The sequence below is a fragment of the Acipenser ruthenus genome, chromosome 10 (assembly GCF_902713425.1).
Source record: "Acipenser ruthenus chromosome 10, fAciRut3.2 maternal haplotype, whole genome shotgun sequence".
Classification (NCBI taxonomy): Eukaryota; Metazoa; Chordata; class Actinopteri; order Acipenseriformes; family Acipenseridae; genus Acipenser; species Acipenser ruthenus.
Genome location: NC_081198.1, coordinates 37,441,481 through 37,462,142, shown reverse-complemented (window position 1 = coordinate 37,462,142; position 20,662 = coordinate 37,441,481). Strand labels below are relative to the sequence as shown.

General features: G+C 40.2%; 1 protein-coding gene across 2 annotated transcripts in view; it reads left to right on the top strand.

The window, feature by feature from the left end:
- The window catches only part of LOC117410617 (partitioning defective 3 homolog B-like), a 239,626-nt gene that overhangs the window by 19,883 nt on the left and 199,081 nt on the right, over positions 1–20,662 (top strand). For both annotated transcript variants that reach the window (XM_059032166.1, XM_059032167.1), the window contains exon 2: positions 8,676–8,777. In XM_059032166.1, the coding sequence (XP_058888149.1) occupies positions 8,676–8,777 (102 nt within the window). The remainder of the gene's footprint in view (positions 1–8,675; positions 8,778–20,662) is intronic.

Sequence of the window (20,662 nt, the reverse complement as noted above, 5' to 3'; positions counted from 1 at the left end):
ACTCATGTCTTTTGCACATGCACCAAATGTAAACATGCTTCCATCTTGAACAGTGCCCTTAAAATATCAAGTTATTCTCATCTGCATATGTAGTCTTCAACAACCCTGACTTATAAGTTGCACAGTCCTAGGTCCATTTCAAGTCAGTCCAGTTGTACAGCTATGCTTTTTAATATTAATTGTACATATAAATTCCATACTAATACATACTGTAATTTAGTATTATTATTTGTTTATTTAGCAGACGTCTTTATCCAAGGCGACTTACAGAGACTAGGGTGTGTGAACTATGCATCAGCTGCAGAGTCACTTACAATTACGTCTCACCCGAAAGACGGAGCACAAGGAGGTTAAGTGACTTGCTCAGGGTCACACAATGAGTCAGTGGCTCAGGTGGGATTTGAACTGGGGACCTCTTGGTTACAAGCCCTTTTCTTTAACCACTGGACCACACAGCCTCTAGTAAAACCGTGACATGCACGTTTTGATAATATTTAATATAGGAATGCTTTGTTTTTTCCCCCCTAAACCAGCCGTGCAAAGTGACTTTGTAACCACCCTGCACAGTATGTATTGGTTGTAATAACTACAATATGTCCTGGGTGACAGACCTGACACGTTTTTCTTCCATACTGAGTGTTGCAAAAGGTGTATTTCAGGTCTTTACTATCTGGGGCTGTTCTGTCTCTTCGATATTTGTTATTCTCTTGAGATACGCTTTTGCAAAATGGCTTGATTCCTGTGAAAATAGAAATGTGTAAAACATGGTAGAACTGGCAAATTCATTTTTTGTACTTTGGGGGTTTCTATAGCAGCTGTTTGTTCGGTCTCTTGTAGTAGCTACATAGATCTTAACAAGAATAACAGCAGGCATAATGAATATACAGTATATGTATGTAGTTCCAGTAACGTTGTATTGCTGTTCAGACTATTTTATTATACGCTTAGTCACACCTAATTTTACACACCCTAGAGGCTACAAGTTTAGGTGGGACTACTTAGCCTCATTGTAAAGGGTGAAATGACTTCTGAGTCCTTTCTACAGTATTGCGGTACCGATTTAACATGGGCTGTAATCTTAAGTGATCATAATTAATATCATTCAGTAATAATCTGGGTAGCAAATAGCTTGGGTTAAATTTCTCCAGCCTTCAATTACAATCTGAAAAATATAGAAGCAGTTTGATTTGTTCTTATTGTAATTTGTACTGTTTTCTTCTGTATTGAAATTGCAATATAACCAAGAATGGCACACAAAGCCTGACTTGCGTAGCTTAGTCAAAGTAAGCAATATTGTGTGTGTATGTATGTATGTATGTTTGTGCGTAATTATTTATATATATACACACACACACATATATATATAATATATACAAAACATTTTAACCCCTTATTTTATGACAGTGTAAACTGTAGATCCCTTGGCATTCAGTGGCATTCATGCTAGAATTATATTTAGTGATGCGATAAATAACTCTTTGAGCACTGAATTGGTCTTTGCAAGACTGGGGTGAAAATCAGATTAGGCTAGTTTGCCTCATTGCACTCCGGCAACCACTACTGGCCAGGAGGCACTTGACAAGTACAGCAGGAGACTTTCCAGGCAGGGCCTGAACCTCCATGCTTCAGCAGCTTGGTAACATTCGTTCCTTAGGGGTCTCACTGTGGGAACAGAGGTTTTCAGTAAATCTTCAGTCCTCTTGAATGCTAAATTCACTGCAGCACTGAGGAATTGTTTGAATTGGGCATTTCAAATTAGGTAGAAAAAGCAAGGTTAAAATTGATCCAAGATTGAACAAAAACTAAATGTGAACACATTTTGATTAGTATGTCTCTGTGTGTGTGTGGTCTGCAGTCCTCTAGGAATTGAGCTGAGGCTAAAGCTGATTTAAGCACAGAGTCTCTGGGGGTGAATATTTTTCAACTAGCAACAGTACTGGCGTTGCGCCTAAGGAGATGTAATAGAGCTAAGACAGATCGTTGTGTCATTTGCTGTTTTGGACTGTGTTGGCTTCATTATATATAGTGAAATTACAATGTCAACAGAGTCTAGAAACATCATCTAGTTGTGTTTTTTTATGTTTAAGTTCCTGTGGTCTCAGACTTACCTGTTTTATACTGTTTTAAGCTCCGTGGTGAAAAGTAGTTTTGTATGAATGTGTTGAAGTATAATTTTGCCAGGAGATAAGAGTGTAATTAATGTCCCCATTCTAAACCCCTTCCGTCTCTCTGTCTGCACTTTCAGTATTTCATTGGCGGCTTAGTACTTATCTTTGTTTGCCTGTCAGTGTGCTGGGGAGATCTCTGAGCATAGTAAACAGAGCGGTCTGTCTTATTAGGTCCACAGTTGTATCTCTATACTGTCTAGATAGTCACAGTTATCTAACTGAGGATAAGATCTTAAATCCTTCAGGCTTAGAGGCAAGTAAACAGAACACTGATTGAATACCTGTTCTTATAATTCCTATAAGAACAGCTTATAGTTTGTATTTGTGGTGGCTGTTAATACATTTCAACATAACATCAGTTCTGTATATTCTAGTGGTGGGTAGACAACAATGATATACCTGTAGCAACATCCTTCCCCATTCACCGACAACATCATCGTTCATCTCTGCAAGCCCCATCCCTCTCTCTCTTACTACAGTATATATTGATACGATTGATACCACAGAATTGAATGCCATATTGTGACATGAGTCCCAGCAATTATAATTTTCTAGACAAGCTCAAAGTGAAGTAAAGACTGATAAACATGATAACTCAGTAAATAAGCAATGGATCTTAGAACCACTCTAAAGCTGCAGTGTTGTACTAAATATGATTCCTGGTTTCCTTACTTTTTACTTTTTTGTGCCCTCTGCTTCATTACAAACTACCACATTTTGTTGGATTTCAGTTTTTTTTTTATTTTTTATTTATTTAAACAAATAGGTATACTAAAGTTTTTTTTTTCTCCCCAGCTCACTAGATGACACTAACTTACATATATTGTATATGCATACAGTAGAGCTGATTCAACCTGTGTTACATCTGCAGTATCTCTATATACTGTGTGACAGGCAACTAGAACTGAAAAGCAGCTCCTAAAATCAGGGGAAAGCATCTTAACGCTGTATGAAAAACTTGGAACTATCACCTGGAAAGAGTTCACGACAGGAAGCAGAACGTTAGGTTACTTCCTGTAACCCTGGTTCCCTGAAAGAGAAGACGACCACCAAAACATATGGGATATGCCTCCTATTAGTAGGTATTTACTGAGCTCTTTATATCAGAGCTGCCGATAGGCCCCTTCCTGGGGTGACGTCCTCGATTCCGTCTACCAAGGGATTAAATAGTCAGCCCATGGAAGCCACGTCCTCTTTTTGCATCGAACCCGTGAGGGCGACTGATGCGACATCGATAGTTGGTGGTCGTCTTCTCTTTCAGGGAACCAGGGTTACGGTAAGTAACCTCACATTCCTTTTCAATTTGAAGATGACCACCAAAACATTACTTATGGGAAAGTATACCAGAGCTGTCGCAAGGGAGAAGGAAGATACTTCAACTCTCTGGAATGTATGGACTCAAACGGGGCCTCCAGCACAATATCAAGGCTCCATTCGGGGAGAATGACCCTCCTTGGAGGGTGTAATCGCCGAGCACCCTTAAGAAAACGGGTTGCCAAGAAGTGCTCACCCGGAGATCGAGACCACGGGGGCATGACATGCAGAAATAGCCGCTAAATACATCTTCAAAGTAGAAGGTGACCTACCAGCATCGAGCAGTTCTTACAGAAACTGTAAGATAACTGGCATAGGGCAAGAGACTGGGTCATGACCCTTAGTCAGACACCAATTCTGAAAATATCTCCACTTGTAGGCGTACAACGACCTAGTGGAGTCTGCCTTAGCGTTCTGCAACGTGCCCACGACCGCGTCAGATAGCCCTAGGGCTGACCAGTGGTCCCGTTCAGGGGCCAGACCCATAATTGGAACCTGCCTGGTTCCGGATACCAGAGAGTGCCTCTCGCCTGACTGAGGAGATCCAGGTGAGGTGGGCTCTCCCAGGACTGGCCTTGTAAGAGCTGACATAGGGTCGAAAACCAGATTCTCCTGGGCCACCTGGGAGCCACTAGGAGAACTGTCGCCTTCTCTAACCGAACCTTCTCTAGAAAGGCCAGGAGCAACAGTATTGGCGGGAACGTGTAAAGGAGAGTCCTGGGCCACTCGTGGGCTAGGGCATCGACGCCTAGTGGACTGCCTAAGTGATGGAGGGAGTACCACAGTGTGTCGTCTCCACCGAGGCGAAGAGATAGACCTGCATCTTCCTGAATTGTTCCCAAATCCACTGCACCACCTGAGGGTGGATCCACCACTCTGGCGGATGTGCACCCTCTCTGGAAAGGTGGTGTGCTGCCCAGTTCACCACTCCAGGAAGATGCGTCGCCCGTAGGAACAGCAGGTTCCTTTTGAGCCCACATTAAAAGCCGGAAGGCAATGTGATGCAACCCCGGGGAACGGAGGCCACGCTGGTGGTTGACATACGCCACTACTGCAGTGTTGTCCATCCAGAGTTCCTTGCAGCACCGGGAGGAAGTGCTGGAGGGCAAGTAAAACAGCCTGCAACTCCAACATGTTTATGTGCAGGAACCAGCGCAGGGCTGCCGAACATGAGCGAGACACTGTCAGCCGACGGTGTCCGTTGCGCTTCAGATGTAAATGAAACGCATTGAGCCATGCTTGCAGCGGGCTCATGCAGAGTAACCCCAGCTTGATGGCTGATACAGCTGTGGCCATCAGACCCAATTGTTTTTGGCACAACACCAAGGTAACCCCCGATCCTTGTCGAAACAGGGAGAGGCAACCTTGCTTAGCTGCTACTAGTACGTCGTGCACTGTACCGGTGAAAGCCGACTCTGTGCATCCTTGATTGTGACAAAGCATCCAGCATGGAAAACTCGTAAACGCTTCCCTGAAAGGCAAAGCGGAGGTACTCCAAGGTAAGTCCACGGTGGTAAACCAGTCGTCCGGCCGGACGGACTGGAGAATGTGACAGCGAGTCAGCATTTGGAACCTCCTCTCCTTCAGAAACTCGTTGAGGAGTCTCAGGTCTAGGATGGTGCGGAAGCCGGCATCCTTCTTGGGTACCAGAAAGTATCTCGAGTAGAACCCCTCTCCGTAGGAGGTGGGGTCTACAAGACGAATGGCTCGCTTGCACAGCGAGGCAGCCACTTCCTTCTGGAGTACCGAGACCTGAAGAAGGTCTGTCACAGATGTATTTCGTGACCCCTCGAAAGGGAGGAGGCCCCAAATGGAACTGTAGCATGTAACCGTTGTGCATGGTAGTGAGCACCCAAGTGTCCGATGTGCAAGCGTGCAAGCTATTAACCCTTTGCGGTCCTATGTCGGACCTGGTCCGACATCGCAATTTTCCCTTTCCGGTCCGACATCATCAAAAAGACGCAAAAAACAGGTCTCTAGTCGTTTTTTCTCCGGAAAAAGCCGAGAAAACCATTCAATGGCTGAGTGAGACCGATAGGAGCCGAGAGAAGCCGAAAAAAAGGGCGTATCTCATGAATACTGATAGACCCGGCATCACATAGATAACACGGACATAAACAAACAAGCGCTCAAAGAATATCACAGACATTTGCAGAGCTTTTTTTAGATGTTATAGTAATAAAATAATGACTTGAATCGCATTATTGAGGAGTTTGGTGATAAAACGAGTGATCAAGAGATGATTTATTGGTATGTACTATTATTAAGAGTTATTTGAAAAATATAGCGAACAAGGGGTGGGGCAGTGCTGGAGATGCAGTACTGAGTGTCCTGTTGATATGCAGTGCCTTTTAAACCTGTTTTACTGTGAAAAAAATTATTTTAAACAGCGCGTCTAAAATAAACTGCGTGTGTGAAAATAAATTGGACCTGACGCGCCTGACACACACTGATTAAATGGACCGCTAAGGGTTAAACCCAACTGTATAAATGGGTAATTGTATGTAAAAATAATGTGATATCTGTATAATGTGAAATAATGTATAATGTGATATCTTGTAACACATTATACATCATAAGGGCGTCTGCTAAGAAATAAATAATAATAATAATAATAATAATAATAATAATAATAATAATATTGCAGCTGTGTGCGGAAAACAGATGGGTCTGAGGCCTCAAGTCTTCAGGGCCCTTGCTGGGGCTGCTGTGTTTGGGGCGGAGCACTCTGAGACGGCTGCCTAGGGTGACGGCCCTGGAACTGCCTCCTGGAATGCTGCTTTCTGGGCACACCACATCCTGCGTTCCCTCCACCTTGTGGGAGAGCCTGGTTGCCCGCTGCCGCTGTGGCCTGTAGGCGTCGCCTCAGGTCACCCAGCGGAGCTGTGTGCATCGGGACCATACTGGTAGTAGTGCGTGCCTGAGGAGACTGCCATTGGCTCAACCTGCCCCGCGCCAGAGCACGGGGAGGGAGTAGCGCGGCCACTTGCCGAGATGCCTTGCATTCCCGGTGGGAGCGCTGCAGGATCTCCCTGGGGATATTGGCGAGTCTAATAACGCCACCTTATCCGCACCCGGGACCCTCGCTAGCGACAGCCACACCTGTCTGCGACCTACCACTAAGCTTGCCAGGCTCCGGCCTAGGGCTTGCCCTTGAAGGCCGCAGATCTGGAGCAGCGTGCCTGACAGGAGGCGCAACTTGGTAGCCACCGGCTCTGGGAGGGGGGCTTCCCTAAGTATGCCATCCATGTAAGCGTTCAGTATACCCGCCGTGTTTGCCAGGAGGGTCATCTGCGCCTCCGCTGCATACGCCCGCTTGAGGTGTGTCTCCGTAACCCTGCATTGTGGGTTATGACCCTTGGAATTGTTTCTTCAGCCTTTAATACATCACAATTCAATTAGACGGTCTTAAGCTTGACATTGAAAATGCAGGACCGCAATTGGCTCGAGGCACAGAGACACAGGCTGAGGATTGGACGTGTGTGAACTGCTCTCTCGCTCACGATGAGGGTTGTTCCTTCAGGGCAGGCTTGAGACAGACCTGTGGGTGTAATCTGGTGGAAGCTCAAATCACCACTGCTGTTCATTCTCCTGGTGAATAGAAAGGACAGTCCCAAGGTCTGATAATCCACAATTCATCACAAAAACTGAATTGTGTTAAATATTATTATTGTCTATAGTAGGGGTCATGATTTTAGTTTTTTTTCTTCTGTTAACTTTATACAGTATATACTGTATATATAATTTTAAAATGTTGCAAGTCAAAAGTATTTTTTTTTTTTTTTTTTTTTTTTTTTTTTAACCATGGTTTACCAAAGTTTACATTTTTTCATTTTTTTTCTTAAAGAAATGCTGTTGGCTAGCAGGCTCATTAGCAAGGTTTTCTGGTAGAATCTGGCATTCCTTCTTTAGAACACAATTTTCCTTTTATGCGAGCACTTGGCACATAACATAGCCCCTAAAGTTGTAAAGTCCATCAGCAGTGAACAACTTCCCTGTGAACAATCATGGAACAAATAGAGCCCTATGTTTTCGAACTGTGTTAATTGTACTGGACCCCCCAGGCAGTGAAAAATGTTAAACATTCTAACCACATCTAACGCTGCTTGTGTTGTGTTTTTATTCTGTCCACATTCTGCTTTAACTAAATCAGATTTTTGTGATTAGCACGATTTTTTATTTGTTACTCAGCAGTGGTGGGGGGGGGGGGGGGACAGTGTAGTAAATTCCTATTTTGCCTATTACTACAACACTATTATAAAGGAAGGTCAGTTTAAAAATTTCCAGGGGGGGAAAAAAGTCAAAAGGAAACAGAATAATGCTTATTCGGTACAGTGATATGATGACAAGTTGTGATTTATTTCTTTTAAGGATTTATTTTCTACTGGGTGTGGTGGAAACGTTTAGGAATTAAAGCAACAGTAGGCACACCATTTTGTGCAGAGGAACAGAACCATGTGACAAGTCAAGTGAACAACTGTCTCAGTTAGTAGTTAGTTGTGGATATAGGTTTTTATCAGAAATTGAATTTCTGATAAAGATTTAGGCCTGTCAGAAATTGAATGAGATATAAGTAATGCCTTGTTTATAGTTACCAGTGCCATACCATGCACATACAGGATGACATCAAAATGTGAAACAGGCAACAGATGATGTAAACATTATTTATTATCTACTCTGATTTCAGATTAGTGAAACCATTCCGAATATAGTCCACTTGAGTAAGCTGAAGTGGGCCTCGGCTGACTTTAATGAGATCGTAATTGGATAATATGTTTGCCTAGAAACAGGTAGTGAGTTTTTTGTATCATTATTGATGTGCTCCTTAGCAATCACGTCGTTTTTTTGTGTAAGGCGATGTTTAAATCTCCTGAATCGTAATTGGGAAAGTGCAACATTAGAGATATTAAATAATTATACTGTTGGTTAGTCCAGAAGACAATAAAGTTAGTTATCTTTTATTTTTTATTATACATTTTAATAACCGCTCAATGTATAAAGGTATTGCACAATCGGTTGGTATTTCAATCATTTTTATGGAAAACGCCAGGATCCCGCAGACTAATTCCCCTCCATAATTGTATGTTGTGTTTAGTGGCTTTTAATTGTTGCAATAAGGATTATCTTTCTGACACAGTGGAAGGATGCCATACATGTTATTAAAGCCAATATTTTTTTTCTTATTTCATACAGGATGGGAATTACTCAGTAAAGATTCATCACATTGAATACATAGATGGAGGAATACTGGATCCAGACGATGTTTTAGCAGATCTTGTGGATGACAAGGATAAGGTAAGGAGGATATTGCTGCATTACAGTATGTCTCAAAGATTACTCATGGAAATAGCAGTTTATATGAAATGCTGTGTCTGCACTTCAAAAGTTTAAGGTGTCAGCTGAAATGGTTCTTTAACATACTTGACTATTCTGCACATGGAAGCACATACTGTAGTGTATGTCTTCATTGTTTTAATAGATCTAACCAAATCACTCTGTCTCAAACATCCAGACTGCATGTAAGGGGGTGCAACTATTTTTTTTCCCCACAGACAGCAGTCCGGGTTATTCCATTTATACAAACAGTTTCAATTGGCCCAATGCACAGTCCTCATATGTATTTGTTTTGCCATCGTTCTAAATTAACAGTGACAATTGAGTTATTGTCCAGGAGGGGCTGGTCAGTAGACACAGATAAAGGTGAAACGGTTATCTCCATAGCCTGTATCCTGCTATTTTCCAAGGGCATTTTATTACATGTAACTCAACCCTTCCCTGACAGGAGCAGGATTTCCCCCTTTTGTAGTCATTAATTTTTGTTTGTGTCTTGCAATAATAGTGTTTCATAAACCTATTGTGAATTATTTGTTTAAGCAGACAGTTAATAAATGTGTTTTCACTAGAAGACTTACCCAATGTTTTGCTTGTCAACACTTAACACAAGTGTGATACAGTACAAGTGAGGAATAGGAGTAGAAATATTTGCAGCATACAGTTTGAAGGATAACACTATGTAACACAATTTTTGTTCCTGGGTACTAAGTGTTATTTCCTAATTGCTTATGCCTCAGAAGTATAGAAAATGGCTATTATTCCCCACAAACTTTGCTTTTGTGACCAGGACAGTGATATTTTGAAATTTACCTATTTCCAATGAGAAAACAGGTGAATTTGTGTCTTTTCGTTCACATAAAGTCAGAAAAAAACAACATATGAATCCAAATTAACATGTATTTATACTAAAGTAATACAAAAATGACTACAAAAGATTTAGAAGTGAGTAGTTTTTCGAGATTTACGATTATACTGTAAATCACTTTCACGAATCAGCCCCCAAATGTAGTCTCCCATCATGTTCTCGTTATACTGTCCTTGGTAGCGGCGTTCAAAGTCCAGTATAACCTGGTGGAAGCGCTCGCCTTGCTCCTCCGAGTACGCTCCCATGTTCTCCTTGAATTTATCAAGATGAGCATCAAGGATTTGGACTTTGAGGGACATCCTACAGCCCATTGTGCCGTAGTTCTTCACAAGAGTCTCAACCAGCTCCACATAGTTTTCGGCCTTGTGATTGCCCAGGAAGCCCCGAACCACTGCGACAAAGCTGTTCCAAGCCGCTTTCTCCTTACTAGTAAGCTTCTTGGGGAATTCATTGCACTCCAGGATCTTCTTTATCTGTGGTCCGACGAAGACACCGGCTTTGACCTTTGCCTCAGACAGCTTAGGGAAGAAGTCTTGAAGGTACTTGAAGGCTGCCGACTCCTTATCTAGAGCTCTGACAAATTGTTTCATAAGGCCCAATTTGATGTGCAGTGGTGGCATCAGCACCTTCCGGGGGTCCACCAGTGGCTCCCACTTGACATTGTTCCTCCCCACAGAGAACTCGGTCCGCTGTGGCCAGTCCCGCCTGTGGTAGTGCGCCTTGGTGTCCCTGCTGTCCCAAAGGCAAAGATAGCAGGGAAACCTGGTAAAACCGCCTTGGAGACCCATCAGGAATGCCACCATTTTGAAGTCTCCTATGACCTTGATGCCATCTCAGAAAAATGCAGATATGTATCCACTTAGGCAGCTGGAACTAAACTGAACTGGTGGGCTTAAGGCCCCTGTATTTATACTACTATTTATATTACTGGAAAGTTCTAGAAGTTACTCCAAGTTTACTCAGCACTGAATCTATCTGGAATGTTCTGGAAAATAGGTAAATTTCAAAATATCACTGTCCTGGTCACAAAAGCAAAGTTTGTGGGGAATAATAGCCATTTTCTATACTTTTGAGGCATAAGCAATTAGGAAATAACACTTACTACCCAGGAACCAAAAAAAACAAAACTGTTACACGGTGTAATGACTGCTATTGGTATTCTCAAGCAATTAGTGCTGAGATGAACATGGGCTTTCATGTTCAAATGTTCTTTCAAAATGTAAAAATTAAACAAATATTCAAATATTCTTTATTTTGAGGTAGCTGGACAACAAAAGTGTAATTTACATCATAGTAAAAAAGAAATCTCTCTCTTTATAAGACATTTAGAATTTACATAGTATTTTACAGCTCAATAGGACTGCTCTGCCTGCTTCACAAACAAATCCCCATCTACTAATTAGCTAGTATAATAGCATCACTGAAGTTTGACAGGGCTGTTATGCGTCTACCTCTTCATTTAAAAGGGTGCTATTGTTTTAAAAACAGTAATGTATTCTCCAAATCTTCTCATCTTTTCAAAGTCAAACAATAAATATGAATATACCATTATTTAACTCAATCATTTAATCTACACAGTAATAGAAACATGAAAGAAATCCTGTATTATTGTAGTCTCCTAATATGCATTAAAGAAGAAAAATAGATTTGGAAATGGACTCATTCCGGCCTTGTGTTGTGAATGTGGCTGAGGCAGTGTGAACTACTTTATAATCTAATGTTAAGTCAGTATAAAATGTATTGATTTATTAAATGGGGGATTTGGAGTAGTATGCAAATGTCTGAATACTGTTGAAGCGCTGTCCCATACATGTATTGTTACAGGTACACATCTTTAAAGACAATTTAACATCTTACAAAACATAGTAAGTTACATTAACAGCAGGCAATGTTTCTTTTATGTTCCAGAGGTTTCTTATGGCACATAAAGGGTTAAACCTGTCAGACATGAAAGGAACATTGCCTTTTTTGTTTATACTGTACATGGAAGTTGGGAATAATAATTTATTTATAATAATTTATTTCTTAGCAGACGCCCTTATCCAGGGCGACTTACAAGATATCACATTATTTTTACATACAATTCCCCATTTATACAGTTGGGTTTTTACTGGAGCAATCTAGGTAAAGTACCTTGCTCAAGGGTACAGCAGCAGTGTCCCCACCGGGGATTGAACCCATGACCCTCCGGTCAAGAGTCCAGAGCCCTAACCACTACTCCACACTGCTGCCCTAGGAAAGCTTCTGTGAAACTATAGCCAGCATCTGTGTTACAGTATCAGCTTATGTAGCATCCTTAAACCAGATAATTATTAATAGGGAAAGTAAAAAGGGAAATAAACTAAAAAAAAGGAAGCTTATTTTTTGCTGTGTTTTTCCACATGCAATTTACAGCACTGCGAGTCAGCTTGCTTCTGTGTAAAACCTCAAGTTCCAGAGAAATAATTAACTTTATGTATTTTGCACTCTGCTGCCCTCTAGGGTTTTAAATTGATCACAACACTTTCATTCAGGCTGGTTTATATATGGTCAGCACTCACATATCCGACCCTATAAAAGTTTGACATCAGTACATGGTTAAACGAGTGTGACACATATGATTATTTCATTTTGGCCCATTCCAACCCTTGTCTTTTTTTCAGGGAAAACAAAAATGATACAATGTCAAAAATACATAGCAGAAAGGACTGTTTTAAAAATAAGTAGGCTTCCATTTAGATGTACTGTAGTTGGTTTTATTTGTACAGTACTATTTTCAACAGAAGAAGTATTTTAATTCAGAACGATATGATTCTGAAAATATCACTTGCCAAAAGAGACGACTGTGGACACATGGACTGTAATACACTACATACTTTTAAATCTGGTACGCATTGTAGCAGTACGTAAAATTACCCATTAACAACCCAACAGCACAATTAAATAAAAATGTTACCTGTGCGCTTTGTTTCCTGCTCGTGTTCACTGCATCCGATTTGCTAGTCCCATCCTACCAGCGAATCAGTTTTGAAAATGCTTTGTAAGTACCTCCCTCTGTGTGTTTGATGTAAACAAACAAAAAAGCGCGCTGCCTTGAATCCAGAGCAGGACGACAGGCTGTATTCCTGGCAAACAGCCTGTAAATAAACTGTGCACATTGAAGAAAACTGTATATAGTTCGCGCTTTTTTGGAGTTTCAAATATTATTTAATATTATTTAACAATATTCAATAAAGTTAAAAACAAAAATTGTAAAAAAATGATCAGTGATGTTAAACACAATTTTGGAGTAACGATCAGCTTGGCCTATAGCGGGTATGCAAGTTGTGGTATGCAAGTAAGTCAATTTATTATGAAGGTTAGGTGGTACGGTATTGACAAGATGCAATGCGTGATGCTGCAGCTGTCACTGAATAAAAAAAGTACTGTAATCTGTTTGGAATAAATATAGTATGTTAAACTTGCCTTAGGCTTGTTGTGAATGTGGTTTTTTTATTTATTTATTTTTTTCCCCCCTGACGATACCAAGACGTAATTAGTCCTCGCATTCAATTGTTGTGCACAAGCTTTTACTGAACAGCAATGATATTAAAATTGTCACATCACGGGGAGAGGAATGGAGTGAAAATGTATGTCAGTGGTACAATCATCGATATTTATTCGAACGATTCGATTTTGTGTGCCCAATTAATCAATTGCTATTTGGAGGCTTAGCTGACAGCCCTAAAGTATAGTACTGTGCCGATATCTAATATGAAATACAATAATCTGACTCTGGAATTATACCAACCTATGTGAATGCACAACATGTGGCCTTTGCTGCAGGATGGGAAAAAATATTGAATTACATAGTGGTTTCCTTTAGAACACCATGAATCTTACAGTACTGTGGCCACTGTTTTCTCTAAAACCTAAATCCAGGGAGAGTATTTTGTTTGCTTTGTTATCTCAGTATATAAGGGAAATCAAAAATACCTCAAAGGTCACTGGCTGGGGGTGGGGGCAGGGGCGGGGGGATAAACAGGAGATAAGAGCAATATATAACTTAAGAGTTTACCTAAATATTGCAACTGCATACAAAAACTTGAAATCACAGTTCAAGGCATTGTAGGCTCTCAATCATACCTGCTACAAAGTCTATCCAAACAGCTTTCTGCCCTCCTTACAGCCTTCACGATATTACATTTGTAATTTAATACTGGTACTTTGATTCCCTCTCCGGTTCCAGCTGTAAAACCATCAGGCTGCTTAATCCTGCAACATATGCTTCCAAGCTCCTATTCTTTCTTACAGCACACGTTTACACATTCCAGGGGTTTAGACCCCAAGCAAGTATGCAAGCCTAACTTTCCCATTAACAACAATGGAACAGAACTGGGATTTGAAAAATACCAACCTACAACTGTAGAAGTATCTTTTATTAGTGATGAGGAGTGATGCTGGAAGCAATTACAAGATCAATCATTGAATCTAATTTGTTTGGGTTTACTGAACTTTATCCATGTAACAGATTACATAATGGTAATTAAACATACATATGACTGCTAAATAGCAACTTTCACGATGGATTTAAATGAAAAAGACCACTTATTGGTATAACGTCCATTAGGAGGTAGGAATGGGACTTTGTATTTTTACATTTTACAATAGCACTTCTGGTATTAGGTTCAGTAGTAAAATGTAGCAATTTTCTTCTTAAGGCACTATTTAAAAAAGGTAAGACATCCTTTTTTTTTTTTTTTTTTTTAAAGAATGGGTCTCTTAGTCACTTTATTCACTTAAAAGAAGACACATTGTATAAATGAGGACCATGTCTTCGTAAATGTCCAACTATTGTGTATTAGAATTACAATAGCTCCTGGAGACAAGGGAGACAACCACATTGGTACTTCACCAAAGCAACATTTTAAATGCATAAACGTCAAGCAAGTTTAGTGTGAATATACAGGCACAAATGTAATGGAAAGTGAAAGGAGATACGTAGGGTAAAACAGCAATTCCACTGTGGTATTAATCAGCTGAATGCCAAAATAAAGGATCAAGTAACTAATATATAATCCAGAGAACATTCCAAACCATATAAGGGGAAGCTGTAACCATGTATTCTCACTGAACTTCAGTTGTCCACATGCTTTACAACTAGAGAAAGCACTTCAATACAAATTCCAGTCAACTGTTTCAAAACAATGCAGTACAATATGAAGCGGCATTCATGACACATATATGGTAAACTAAAAAAAAAAAAGGAAGTCCAAGTCCCAGAAATCATTGGGGAGGGAGTTTCACAATGAGTGCCTTCCGAAACTCAGTTCTGAGGCTCAACAGTGTTTATAGCCTTTAGTTACGGTACATATAAAAACATATGTTAAACAAATAACACGATTCACAAACAAAAAGCTTCCACGCAGTACCTTACTCTTCATACACTTGCGCACACTGTCAAGCGGGCTCTCTACATAGCAGCCCCAAGCAGACTGGCTGCTTCCTTTAAATACCCTGCACCTGGCTCTAATTTACAATGATCTCCAGGTGCAGGGGATAATTAATAATAAAACAATTAACAAATTAGTTTGGCAGGGAGTTTTTAACTCTCTCCTGGCAACAAACACACATATTTCAAAGTGCTGTAATCCTGCCAGGAATACAGCCTGTCATCCTGCTTGAATTCAAGGCGGCACGCTTTTTTGTTTGTTTACATCAAACACACAGAGGGAGGTACTTACAAAGCATTTTCAAAACTGATTCGCTGGTAGGATGGGACCAGCAAATCGGATGCAGTGAACACGAGCAGGAAACAAAGAGCACGCCCACTGCCTGTCTGGCAGAAATAATGTAAATAGCAAGGCAGGGCGTTCGGTGTATTTTCGTTGATAAACTTAAATAATGTTATTAACTATGTGTGTTATAAAAATGTTATTATTGAATCGATTATCCAGTATTTATATCGATGTATATAATGAGGAATGGAATCCATCTCAAAATCGATTTAGTCGTAGCAGTCCTACTATACTTTAATGTTTAACTGAAAATGTCCGGTTTTATGAGGATATTTAATTGTTTTTTTTAATTTGTATTTGATTTTTAAACAAGTTTCGTTTATAGTCTTTTCATGTATTGTAAACTGCTGTAGTCGAATACTGTATCTGAAAATCAGTGTAAAAAAAAAATGTTCAAACATTAAATATATTAAACAATGTAGCCTGTAGCCATATTATTTAACATACAGCATTATGGTGGCAATCCAGAACATTTTAACTGGGAGTTGAATGATCTGGTGAAGTGGAAATATCCCCACTTTAACTGTAGTCCTGTTACGTGTATGTCTTTATTCGACTATATGTATAATGCATATTATTACGGTGAGTAAAGGCAGGTGGATACTAGCCTCTGTACCGTACAACCAGCTGTAAGGTTTTTAATAGGGAATATGACCCTTGTCATGTCTGCCCACTTGCATGAGAGACATTCCACGTTTTTTCATTCTTCGTTTGCGTCTTCCATGTGATGGAATGTGTGTTGAAATATACTCTAGATACCTATTTATTGATTTAGGGTTGGTTCTCTTGTACGAATAATTATCAAAAAGGAAAGGGGGCCTGTTTGAATTGCTGTGACTACAGGGCTATCCACTGTCCATAGAAAATGGAAAACTCTATTTATGGGGGAGAACTTTTTTTTTTTATTAAGCCTTTTGCGCTCATCATCCATAAGCTGCACCTGCAACTGCATAACAATGTCATCACTCCGATTTAAGTTGTTATAAGTTACAGGAAATCCTGACCCACTGAATCATTGGCTGGTTAATATGCCTAAATATAATTTATTTGGCTTCACATGCAGCTTTTCTTTACTTTTACTCACTATGGAATTAATCCATGTAAAAATAAACAGAATTTAGTATTCTGAATGAATCACTCGATTGTCAGTTTGCCTTCACATAGTACCTGGAATTGATCAAAAGCAATCGCACTAAAGGAAATCTTGAACTTTTAATGTCTTTTTTGACATTAACACCTTAATGAGAGAATCTGATGTAGTCATGCTTCAACAGGTACAGAAAATGAAACTGACTGCTCACCCGTGGCAGTCGCTTCAGTAGTTATGGAACAAAGATTAACCTTAGAAATGATCAGAAGGGCAGCTGGATGTGATGCCTAAATTAGACCGTAAGTATGAGAAATAATACGTCGTGGCATTCAAGTGAAGAGGCCGACAGTAATCTTTTAAAAGGAAGTTGTTTTGTCACTACTGTGTTATTCAAAACACTGTTTCTTAAAGAGTCATGCAAGTCATTATTTGTTCTAAAAGTATTTTTGTTCTGTGAAACAGCTATATCTGTGGAGATCACTATACCTATTACTTTTACATCTCCAGTTGTTTTGAAACTACTTTTTAAATGTTGCAGTGTAGGGCAGGGGTAACAAAACTCTGGCCTGGGGCTAAATGTGGCTCTTCTGACTTCTCAGAGGAGACCTACTGCACATGGGAAGCAACTTCAATAACTGCTGCCTACTGTTGTCATGACAACCCAGGTGACCTCTGCCAAGGTTTCATTTTGTCTCAGGGAATTATTGTTTTGTCTACCTTTTTAGTTGTTTCATTAGCAGGTATATTTTCAACATACATATTCAATATTCAGTGTTCAAGTAATTCACATGTTTTTATACATCTGAAGAACATCTGTATAGCATCTTGTGAAGGTGCGGTGCATACATCCGTAATTGCAGAATTAAACATGTTGGCAACTCAACACACTTTGTACATTTTATTAAATGTGTTGCTGCCTGCCTGACCGCTCCTGGTTTTGTCACAGACCACTTAGTGCTGCCTTTCAACGAGCAGGTCTAGCATACTGTATTACATACTGGTACTTTGCCTTTTTCTAAAATTAGCGCACATAAAGCTATAGACCTTGCTTCATTGTTCTATGTATTTATGATGGCACAATCCAGCATCATTTATATATATTTTCTGAGGTCCAGAATATATTGATAAAAAACACAATTTTAGCTTCCCCTATTCGCTTGGTCCAAGGTGGCCATAGCTGTTAACTTGAAGATGTCATGTGATTGCAGGGCATGGTTTTCTCTTGTAAATGGGCTATTGGCAAACAGTCCACAACCACAGACATTGTGTAATATTATTCCTATTTGGTTAAAGTCCTATGTGCTGCAGCATTTTATTTACAAATCAAAGCCTGTTATTTTTACTTTTGGTCCAGTAAGATATGGTACTAGCTCATTACCAGTCCTTTGTAGGCTAAAACCCTGTTTTAAGGTATCTAACATTATATTGCATACAATATGTTGATTTTGAAACAATATCTGATAAAAGGCATGAAACCTTACACACCAGAAGCCAAAAGGAACAAACCAGTACAACACCAAACTTGGGATATCTGGTTTTACTGCAATGGTTAAATATAAAAACCTGAAATGAGACCAAAACAAAATGTAAAGCATTAAAAAAATTGCTTATTGGCATAAAAATGCAATAAAACTTTGGGAATTGCCAGGATTATACAGTTTGGCAAGCACACAGGCCCATAATAGCTGTTAAGCCCTGACAAAAATGGTTATTTTAAATTCAAAATAATAATAAAAATCAGGAGTACAGTGTATCAATTACCAGTTGTAAAAAATAATTATATATATATATATATATATATATATATATATATAATTATAAAAAGAGCTAGTCTTTGAAGAGTCCCTTTGATGTAATGATAAATAAACAGACACACAGAGGCTGCTCCCCAGTGACACTGTATTGTAGTGTCCACTACAAACTTGAAATTATTTCCAAAAAGCTGTATAAAGCAGCATTCATTCTCGTAATCTACTGATGCGTATTACAATTGCTATAACCCATTTTTTAGGCCTCACTGGACATTTGTTTCAGTTATGGCCTTCCCTTATGGGTGGAACAGACACACAAACTGACTGCCCTCGAATACCTTGTTTCCAGGGACAGCCAACTCGCGTTGACTCGAGTGCGCTCGAATTGACCTGAATTCTCCCAGAACTAGAGTTGATGAAAAAGGTGACGCTTCCATGCTTTTCCGAGGTACCTGAGTTGTCACGTGAGTTGGGCAAAAAATATTTCAGATTTTCCCAATAAATACTTGCGAGTTAAAGGTCAAGACGTGAATTCACTGCAGACAGTGTTAAAGTTATTGTCAACGATTTAAAAGATAAATCCATCTAGATATTCTTTCACATTTGTTTCACGCAGTACATGTACCTCTGGCAGACTGGTATGCAGAACAGGGAAAGAAGCGCGGGACAAGGGAAATAATGTTAGATGCCAAAGTGGATATGAGAATGGCAGTGATGAAGCCAATTTGCTTGAAAACATTAAAATTAGACCGGACATTTCCATCACAGGATTTACAAAAATCTGGAATTGATCTGATGTGATCAGAAACCCAGAGGCAGTGTAAACTGCGCCTGCTACTGACAGGACTGTTCTTTTTTATGTTAAGCATTTTTGTGTTCCTTTTTTTTTCTTTTTTTTTCTCAAGGGTTTAATTAAGCAAGAGCTAAAATTGTTTACGCCAGACGTGTTAGAAAGTCTGTAACAAAATGTTTGTTTGTTATTGTCTATACGACGAATATTACCGAAGTGAGTTCTGCACCTTATAAAACTGAGCTGATTTTAGCAGTGCTTGCTAGTCTATTAACCAGTTTCAAATTATTTTAAGCAAAATAAAGCATTCGTTTCGGCTTTATTGTTAAAGTTTTCACACATGGCATTGCTGTCCTACAATTACTACATGATACAGATCATTCCACGGTGTTATGTTGTGAACCAGAGCTAAGTTTTAAAACTGGAAGACAGCAAATGCTTATCGTAAGTTTACTGTTTACCTTAAAATTAAGGGCTATGTAAGAATGGTAACTACTGTAAAGAAGGCCGCCTTTGTTGTTCTCCAAGTTGCTGCAGTAACAGGTGCTATAGCAAGTGACTGTAAAGATACTGTTTTAGCAGACCGCTTTCATTAAGTAAACATTTAATTGAATGTTTTTGTAGTTAAAAGTGTAAATGCGGGGGCTCCCGAGTGGCGCATCCAGTAAAAGCACTTGCTAGAGTGCAGGATGCGCTCTATAGCCTGGACGTCGCCGGTTCGAGTCCAGGCTATTCCACAGCCGACCGTGGACGGGAGCTCCCAGGGGGCGGCGCTCAATTGGCCGAGCGTCGTCCGGGGGGAGGGAGGGTTAGGTCGGCCAGGGTGTCCTCGGCTCACCGCGCACCAGCGACCCCTGTAGTCTGGCCGGGCGCCTGCGGGCTTGCCTGGAAGCTGCCTAGAGCTGCGTTGTCCTCCGACGCTGTAGCTCTGAGGCGGCTGCACGGTGAGTCTGCAGAGTGTAAAGAAGCGGGCGGCTGACGGCACATGCTTCGGAGGACAGCGTGTGTTCACCTTCGTCCCTCCCGAGTCAGCGCAGGGGTGGTAGCGGTGAGCTGAGCCTAAAAATAATTGGGCATTTCAAATTGGGGAGAAAATAATAAAAAAAAAACTAATTGGCAACGACTAAATTAAAAATAAATAAATTTAAAAAAGTATAAATGCAAAACTGAGTTGCATTTTTCTTTGTGAACGTGCAATCCAAAACTGTCAAAATCACCCACGGTAGCAAATCTGCCGAATTTAATAGCCGTTATACCGTATGTTCCCACCCACTACCACATTTTTGATTGACATTCACTGATGTAGTTTCCTCCCATCCCGAATTGAGACTTCAGGCTAGCCTGAAGAGTGAAATCGGACCAGATAAGTTGGGCTCCCACCTGAATTGGGAGCCAACTCGAGTAATTTGAAAACATGGAAATGGAGGTGGGGTGGTGTGGGGTGGGGGGGGCAACTTGAGCACGTACCCAGGTTATGTGGTTCATGGAAATGTGGTATAAGAAACAAGACCAGTTGGCCCTGTTAGAAAAGTGGATTTAAAAATGTCACAACTTGATTTAATGCATATGAGACAGTTAGCAATAGTTTGTGCAT